Genomic DNA, 9,670 nt, shown 5'->3' on the forward strand with positions numbered 1-9,670 from the left:
TTTTAAAAGCCAAAACACTTTTTAACAAGTTAGCAAAATATCAAAGTTGTGCCTTCTAGGGTAATATAGTATTAAAAGTAATAGCCTTGACAAGCCCTTCACAAAGACTCTAGCCCACTAAACTGGACACAAGAGATGGTAAGTAGAAGAAAGAAAAAAGACAGCTGACAGAACTTGACGGTTCTGCAGAACCATGAACTTCCACCACCAAAACATTCTTAGACAGCTGCAGTTCCTCTGCCCAGCTCCCTGGAATCTGAAGTAATAGCCTTTTTTCTCCCCGCCCTGTTTTTGACCAGAAAAAGAAAAAACAAAGATGGAGAAACAAAGAGAAGATGAACTGATTCAGAAGATCCATAGACTGGTGCAAAAAAGAGATTTTCTTGTAGATGATGCAGAGGTGGAGAGATTAAGGTAAGAACTAAAAGCAACCAAATTCATGCCCAAGATTTCACAAGTCTAATTCTACACTAGAGGGAGTGACAATATTTATAAGAGAGAGTTGGTCTTTTAAAACTGGTTTCCAAATTAAAGGCTTTTGCCTTTAATTCCACAGAAAAAGGAAAACACAACAAACTAGATTTTTTCTGCTCTCCACACCATAAATGTTCTAGTTGACATCCCATGATGACAGAGGGGTTTAGACTTATTTTCTCATCAGAATGCGACTGGGCATTTACCATTACAAAGAGAAGGGCTGTCACTGCTGCCAGAGGATCTTGTCACTGGCGGTAGGTGTGAAATAGAATTCTGAAAGGGCAGGGGTGCAGACATCTCAATTATTATTATTATTTTTCAATACAAAATTTGTTCTCACTGTTCTTTCCCTGTTGCAGCATTAGAACAATAAGAATGCAATTGCTAATACAGGTCTACCTAACCTAAAGGATGAGTTTGGAATCTCAGCCCAGAGTTGTGGTCTTCCTGTACAGCTGATTTTGAGTTGCTGAACTGAGTTCCAATACCACATAAATGGGATTTTGCTGTTTCTTCCCCCCCTCTTTAATTCAACAATTCAAGTCTCCATCAGCCCATTTAGCCTAAATGACAGTATCTGTTCCAACGCATTGAAATTCTAAGAAGGCAAAGGACCAGAGAGAAGAAAGCTTGCCAGTCCTGCAGCTGATCAAAGAGAGCTGGCCAAAGGCAGCAGCCTGACAAAAAGCCTGAGCTGGTAACATAATCCAGAGCTGGTTCTGTGTGCACATCACAAACACTGGCCGCAGCCAGAAACTACAGAAGCCTAATTGTAGGCTCCTGAAAGCATAATGCCACGCACTGTGCAGATGCGGCTACATTAGCGTTGAGTCACATTTGCAGTAAAACCTGATGGTTTGCTTTAAAACTTTGGACAACAAAGTCTCCATCTTCTCTGAGATACTCCATCAGTGCACTTGTTAGAGTTTAAATAAGATAACAGAAAAACTAGCATGGAAATGTCATTATAAGCGGCTGTCAAGGACAGTAACACCAACTTTTGTGCCCAGTTTCAGCCTAATGCTGTGGTCTTCATGGAAAAAGAAATGTACTTTGTTTTGGTGAAGATTGTGGCAGTGGAAGACTGTAAGATTTTGTATTTTGTCTAAGTTGACATTTACATCAAGCATTAGCGTAGCACACGTTTGTATCCTCTGCTTCATTTTGTGGAGGAAGGATGGTGAGGCCGGCTTAAAATTGATGATGCTTTGTGGTTTAAATGCACTGATCAGGGAATACAGTGAATCCAGCGCTGTTAGTGAAAAGCTTTGGGGAAAAAGTTTATTTGAATTCGAGAAGAGGCTTGTTCACGTTTTCATTTAGGCAAATATTATGCTCTAATAAGCAGCAAAAAAAAAAGTATTTTTGACAAGAACAAAGCCCCTCATTTACTAGTGATTTGATCCTAGCTCTCTGGCTTTCACTGTCCCATTTGCAAAGAAAACATTGTCTGTAACATACTTTCTTTTTTTTCCAGAGAGAAGGAAGAAGACAAGGAGATGGCTGAATTCCTACGTACTAAGTTAAAACCCTTAGACAAAGCAACACAGTCTCTTACCAGTGAGTTCCTAAACATTAAGAAAAACAATAGGAATAACCCCAAGGACAACTGGATATAAGGGTGTTTTCAATGGCTATCTTAGGCCAGCCACTGCCAAATCTAGACTGCAGCCACTTAGACTTCAGATACCCCGTTACCCCTTACATCCACATCATGTACAGCCACTTAAAAATTGTTTTTTACATTTTAAAGATGCAAATTATATTAGTATATGCATATTGTCACAACCTGCTTTTGTAAGCAGCTGGATGTTTTTTCCTCCAATCATTTTCCCTTCTCATTTCACAAAAATAGCTTATGAGGGTTTTCCTGATATATGCTAGGATATCTGAAGCCAAGACTGTCTAGTTCACAGCTGGCAAGGTATATAATAGCAACAAGTTTGCAAACCTCTACAGCTTCCTCAAGTTTCCTACTTCACATCACCATAAATAAACTTCTCAGTCAACTCAACCCAAACTGATTACAGATAGTACTACAAACACACAAGTTTCCTGATCCCTGGAAAGCTTTTAGCTCCCGTTTTCACACAAAATTGTCACAGCAGGAGTTTTAGAAGAAATTACTAGATTGATTTTCACCTGTCAGACATGGAAATAGTCAAGCGAGAGTAGTGTCCATGGATGGTAAATTCAGTCCCAGGCTGAAGAGGTTGGTACCCAAACACCACCACTTTGCATAGATCAGCACCTTGCTACAGAACATTCAGGGGAACATGCGGTGACTGAAGTACAAGGCTGGCAGAAACACTTCAAGATGCATCGTTAATTATTTATACCCTTTTAGTCACAGGGAGCATGACTTATCTTCCTTGTTAGTTTATTGTGTGTCTATTAAATGCGATGTTAGGGTTGTAGAAATTCCTTTCACCCTAAAAAAAATGAAAGCCTGCCATTTTTTGTTCTCCTAGTTAGGGCATCCAAGTTTGAGAGAATAAGCTTTACTAAGATTCTTATTCTTCAAGCTCTGTACCTAGAGATGTTCAGTAAAGTGATTCTCTGTGGGAGGACCTTTTATCTGACCATGTGGCTGTGAATAAGAGTACCTGGACTGAACAAGATGCAAGGAGCTTACCCTTAGGAATGCCAGGATTCTTTAACCCCTACTAGCTCTTTCCCCTGAAGGGATAAGGCATCCTGAATATTATCACCGAAACAGAAGTTGAAAGAGTTTTGAGGTAGACAGGGGAACAGGCAGGGAGAATAATTGGTTTATATTCTTGAAGGCAGACATGGGAAGGAATAACTTGATTTTAATGATGTCCTGTTTTGAACATTGCAGGCAGCCCAGCAGAAAAGAAGGCAGAACCTCCTCCAAGCAAGCCTGCCATTGCCAAGGCAGGATTGGCCATTATTAAAGATTGCTGTGGAGCCACACAATGCAGCATCATGTAGCTCTGGGCTCTCTACCACATTTGTCTTTTCAGATGTTTTCACTGAAGGAAACTGTAGGGTAGAGGGATTTAACAGCATTCCACTAGATGAACAAAGATCAACTGTGGTACAGCTGTAATACATGGAATGTACAATGGCAGGTTCTTCACTGTTGCATGGATCACTCAACACGCATGCCTAAAAAGCGAGAAATCCATATAGTGGCTGTCCAGTGACCAGAAGAGATCTGTAATAGTGTTAACAAAAATATCCCAGTGATAAAAGTGAAAGAAGTTTCATCAAGTAATATTTAAAAAGCAATTTTAATAGGTCACTTCATAAGAATTTGTTGTATACCTTTCCCCTCTCACAAACAACATTCAAGCATTTGCTGGAATATTCTATCTTGGCTACTTTTTAAAATGAGAGCCACAAACAGCAATGCAGTATTAGTACAACTGATAAATTAAGCAGTTTTAGGGTAACTGATGTTACATACAAAACAACTTTCAAGCTAGTGTGATGCTTAGCTACTCTGCTGTGGAGTTTCACTTGGAATTTTCTCAAGACTGAATATCAGTAACAAGGATGCTGCAAGTAGATACAGGTCTTACACCCTTTATGATTTCTGAGTTACTCAAATCAAATATTGCTTTCACCAGGGAAAATGAATCTTGGTAAAGCTCTAGAAAGCACAGCTACAGTAATGTGTAAATAAATGATTATTCCAACACTGTCTTATTTCTCTCATAGCTCTCCACCTAACATAGACTGAGAGGAGTAATCAACAGAAGTTTTGTCTTCTATTGAAGTTGTATGCAGTATGAGATTACCTACCAGCGGTGGGTTGCTGGGAGAAGAGCTGAACATAAAAACACAGAAACAGCATTTAACTAATAGCTTAAAACCAGCTATTAATTGCGTAATTAATGACCATAAGAAATAGAAGCTTTCAAGCATGGGAAGACGTTAGCCACCCAATACAAATTGGCCACAAGACAAATAGAAAAACACAGAAGTAGATACCTGTGAAGATGATCACATCCTACACAAAATAGGTTTAAAGTTAAGGGCAATACAGAAAGACGTGTGTGTTTCTCCATTTAATGCATTTCTGGTCTCTATGCAGATTAAACCCTGTAGAATCTAATATTAGCTGTCAGTAGCCAGTAGGTGTGTGACTATTCCATATAAATGTATTGTGATAGGTGTAAATATTCAAGTAAATATACATGATATGATGAGAAAACAATCTCAGGCTTAGAAGTAACAAACGGATAGCAAAAAGTTCTTCAAATAAGAAAGTTTCGAAGAGTAACTTCAATTTTGCAAAACCAGCCAAGTTAAATGTGCACTTGTACAGAAAAGAGCTGCACTTATGGGTAAAGGGGAAAAATACCAACAGCAGAGCTACCCAGAAAGAATAGACACATTTTTAGAGAAAGTACCTTACTAAGTTTTGAGGAGAAACACCATCAAAAGCAAATCAGGCTGTTCTTGTACAAATTAGAAAACAACCCTCTAGAATCGGAACATTCGCATTTCCAGAGTCACTGCAGAATCCAAGCTCACACATGACACAGGACTGGTAGTGACAAGTTCCTTAAGATGCAAGGATTAAGGATGAAATAACACCAAAAGGTTTCCAGGAAGACACGAAGCACATTAAATACTTTGAACAAAGACATAAAGAGGAAACATACCCAAGGCTGAGTAGTCAAATACAGTTGGGCACCCTCACTGATACACAACGTATCGAGCCCCGTAGGTGGTAACAGCTACTCTGTCTGGTGAGTTGTAGGCTGTATAGCACCTGGGTGCTTGTGGGAGTTCTGGGAGGGACTGCTTTACCTGTGAGGGAAAATACACACTGGAGTGCAAGGAATGATCACTGACTTCTGGACACTTCAGCAGAATTTGCTGGTACCCTATTAAGATACTGACAACTCCTGATGTCTTTTAAGATATAGATGTTTGGTGCTGTTAACAAAGCCAAAGGGAAGTTAAAAAATAACCTGTAGTGAAGCCTGAGGAGGGTCTACTGTTACAACCAAGTATTGCAAATGCCAGTAAGCAAAGGGCTTCACATACAGGTGTCACAAGATGTGACTTAGAAACATTAGGAGTATAAACCAGGCTGTGCTGATGGCCAGGGTAAGTCCTATGTGCCACACAGCTGCCTACCATCACTCCCTTAGGAAGAGAAAATAATCAGCAAGACATAGGTTTGTATTAAAAAAGTTTCACTGACATAAAATGAAGCTACACACCTCCGGGATTCAGCAGGCATGACTACAAAGCTCTCTCTAACCAAAATGAAGGAAAAGCCCAACAAATACAAACACAAAGTATTCATACACAGTTAGCATAGTTAGCCAGTGCCCTGAGGGATTTGATCAACAGCAGCATTAATGGGAGTAAACTTTATTTCCAGAAGCAATACCCTCGCTGAAAGGTTTTCTTTACGTGGCTCCTTTGGATGAGGAGTTTGCAGTGCTGCTTCACAATAAAGTTCAGTTTTTTTTAAAAAAAAAAAAGACAGAGGTTCTCAGCTGGGGTCAGCAGCACTGGTTTACCATGCTGTCCATCCTGAACACAGCACAGCCCTAATGGTTTGCTTCAGACAGCTGTAACTGAACAAATGAAACTTGGGAAGTGTGTAGAAACTTTGGTCCTTGTACTAAGAAGAAATGCGACAAAAATACAGCACTTACCATGAGGCATTGGAGCTTCCATGACACAATGAACACAGAACAGTGTGCACACCCCCCGCTTTAAAACCAGCAGAAAACCTGAGACAGGTATGTTTAGGTGGCTGCATGGAGCAGCTGCCGTCATTTCAGAGCCAATTCTCCAATGCTGTTACTGTCTGCAGAGAGGAAATTTGTTTGACCAAAGCACCTAAAAGCTTTTCTTGAAGTTCTGGCTGTTAATCCAGCCAAAAAGGCAGCAAGGCTTCAGAAAGAAGTTGGAGGTAGATTTGACGCCTCTCTACGAGCTGGTAAACATGGCAATGCTCTGGGAAGGATCTTGGCTTGCAATGAAAAAAGTGACGAAGTGCTATTTGTACTGATCATTAGTTCTACCAGCAAATGGTTCTCTTGTACCCTCCCCTAGGCCTGCTGAAGAGTCAGCAAAGTTAAATGTATTTCCAAATAAACTAAGCTGCTGTATTATACTAAGCATGCGTTGTTTTGTTCTTAATACCGAAGGAAGTGGTTGTGGATTACAATGGAGTGCATTTACTAGGCAGCTATACTTTTCAAAACAAGGATTACTATTCTGCAAGAAAAAGAATTTGCTAAGTTTGTACTGCTACTGAAATAGTTCTCACTGCAAAGAAGGTTCTCCAGTGGGCCCCACAGGAGAGCAAACACCTGGCTAGTGCCATGACTGTCCCAGACAGCTTTGAAACCTCACTACAGCCCACAGCTCCTAGCCCTGCACTGGGAAGATAATGGTCCCAACATAACTGAGCATCGCTCCAACAAAACCCAATTCAGCTCAACAGGAAGCCTTCAACATAACCCCGCAGCCCAACTGAGGAACGTTGGCTCAAAACCAGCAATACATGGGGAGAGATTGCACCATCCAGACTTCCTCTGCCTGACTGTCCCCTGGTGACTGCAGGTTACTCATGTCTTGTTACCCAAGTCACAGTTAATGAGTTCCCAAGTACTTTCAAGAATACTTCCCCTCATCCTCCAAAAAGAAACAATAGTAGTTACCTAATTTTACATGGACAGTGCAAACACCAGTATGAAGTCCCATTTGGCTGCAGGCTGATTGGCAGGGCTGCAGAAAGTACTCGGGCATGCCTTCATCTTTGTGGCTGGTGACCGTAAGTTCACATGTGATCCAGTTTTTAATCAGACTTTATGCCCTCCTACACAGGCATAAGAGCACTCTTCCATTTGCAGCTGAGCAGATGGTTAAGGACAGAAGTTTTCCCAATATTCTGTTCAGCTTGATCTCACACCATACTCTCACCCTTGAGCTTGAGGTTAAGACCCATTCAAATAAAGGTATCTGTACTTCAAACAACTCTCCTCCCTCTAAGTACAACCAGCATTATCAGGCTTCAGACTGCTTACAGCCAAACTGCTCAAATGCTTATGGAAAACAAATGCAACATCAGTGGCAATTAACTAAATGGAAAACAAGCTTTCTATTAGGTAAATATTCCAGGCTAGACTAGTAGAGCAACTAAGAGGGGCCTCAAGAGAGCTTTCTTATAAGGAGCATTTCCTACTCCACACAAAGCGCTCAGAAATAATACCTCCAAGAGACATCTTGGAAGATCCTTATCAAGTAGCATTCTCTTTCATCAGTATCACTGTTTGCTTCCTACATTAAAAAAGCTCCTGCTATTCAGATTTAAGTTTTACTTTCCTCATCCACATGATATTAAACATGAAAACAGTCCATACAAGAAAGAATACTACATTTACTATAGCAGTGCATGCTGGAAAGAATTTGATGCTGTATCACATCCTCCAAACAAATACCAGGGATGCTGTAGAAAAGGGTAAGATCTCTACTTCCTCAGTTGCACACATCCACTGTAGTACACCATATTACACCTCAGTAAAACGTTGACATTAAAGTACTTCAGCAACTTTCTATGGGCGTGCAGCCTGAACCGGTAGCTAGGCCAAGCGTTGAAGTCACTCAAAGCCAGAGCTGAACTCTGGTTTTCAAAGGCACAGAGGAATTAAGTACTCCAATTGCAAAAGTTCAGTTGCAGAGACACTTAATGGTTTCCAAGTGCAAGGCAGAAGAAATTAAGTGACAGGACTAAAGAGAAGCTAACAGGGTTATCCCCAGACCGATAAGCAGGTTTCTCTGACACCACAGTCTTCAGTCACTCACATTTCTGTAAGTGGCTATAAAAGCTAAGCAAGGCTGGGTAGCTCAGGTTCAATCCACACCACACCTCCCTCAAAACCAAATCCCTTAAACCATCTAGGATACAGAAAGCACTGTCATGTGTCTGTGGCCAAATTATTCCATATTATACCTGAAACAACAGCTAGGCCTAATGCCCCCAACTCTATCTGCCACATTATGCCTGTCTCTCCTTGTGATTTTCAGAAATTAATAGAAATATGAGTTAAACCACAGCTCACCATGCAACTGCATTGTCCTATTACAAGGCAAAAAAGCAAATCATTCTGAAAAGTTATTTTAATCATAACTTTAATTGATTTAAACAGATAACATGAGAGTGAAGATGAGAACATTCACAGCAAGAAAAAAACAAAAATCAAACTCACCTTTTGCAGTTAATCACATAAGGTGGCATGAGGCATTTTATTCACACAAAAACATTCACAACTACCAAGAATGAAGTTAGAGTGGTGACAGTATGATTTGTCCGCAGTGTTTATTATGCTTTAGATAAAGTTTTTACCAGTTTCCCCACCCTTCCTTTTAGAGAAAGGTGTTTATTACATTAATTATGTTGTGTTAAATCAGTACTTAAGCAGTTACTTTAAAACTGTTGACTGAACAAGTGCCTTATGAGGTCAGACAACTGTTCATTTGTGGCAGGCCTGACATTTACTCTAGCAGAAGTTCCTCTTGACAATTTCATTAATGAGTATACTAAGATCAAAGAAATTAAGAGTAAGCTCATGCAGCTCTTTACTTTTGTCCATAAAACTGAGATGATGTAATAACCCAATTTAGTTGTAGTATTTTAACTATTTGTTAAGATTATGAAGTGAAGTTCAAAGCTGTCTGGTGAAGCAGCAAAGCAACTTCCGTGCCAAACTTGTAGCTCCTGGATAACTACCATCCTCAGCATGCTGGGCGAAACAGCCTTGTTTTCTAAAGTGAGTGGATAACTTTATTGCACAGTAGGACTCTGTATGACATTAATTATGTCTCTATCTTAACATTTTAAAGTGTGATTAAAACAACAGAACTCCTTGTGTTCTGTTCCATTTATACTTTGCTCTACTTTTTCCTTCAGAGCTCTTAGAAGAGGTTCCTTCTAAGAAGCAGCCATAATCAATGCTGTATGAGGAACACAAAGAATTACTAAGTGCACCTATTAATAGCAGAACTGCAGAAGTTGAAAAACCCTCATTTTCCAGAATAGCAGATTATGGACTCGAGGAATTTCTTTCATTGTCATTAAGCCTTGAGTGTTAACTCTCTGCTCTGTCTGGATAATTAAACACCGAGTAAGAGTGAATTAAGGATTTTAGAGCAGTTTAATTTTTTTCCCCTCTATCTCAGAAAAGGACAAGAA

The 9,670-nt window shown here is 40.0% G+C and overlaps 1 protein-coding gene across 1 annotated transcript in view; it reads left to right on the plus strand.

Moving 5' to 3' along the window:
- Positions 1 to 6,593, plus strand: part of C13H16orf45 (chromosome 13 C16orf45 homolog) — a 49,121-nt gene extending 42,528 nt beyond the window's left edge. Inside the window, exons 4-6 of the mRNA XM_021411141.1 lie at positions 300 to 414; positions 1,955 to 2,037; positions 3,320 to 6,593. Coding sequence (XP_021266816.1) covers positions 300 to 414; positions 1,955 to 2,037; positions 3,320 to 3,432 — 311 coding nt within the window. The 3' untranslated portion in view covers positions 3,433 to 6,593. The remainder of the gene's footprint in view (positions 1 to 299; positions 415 to 1,954; positions 2,038 to 3,319) is intronic.

This window comes from Numida meleagris, chromosome 13, assembly GCF_002078875.1.
Source record: "Numida meleagris isolate 19003 breed g44 Domestic line chromosome 13, NumMel1.0, whole genome shotgun sequence".
Lineage (NCBI taxonomy): Eukaryota > Metazoa > Chordata > Aves > Galliformes > Numididae > Numida > Numida meleagris.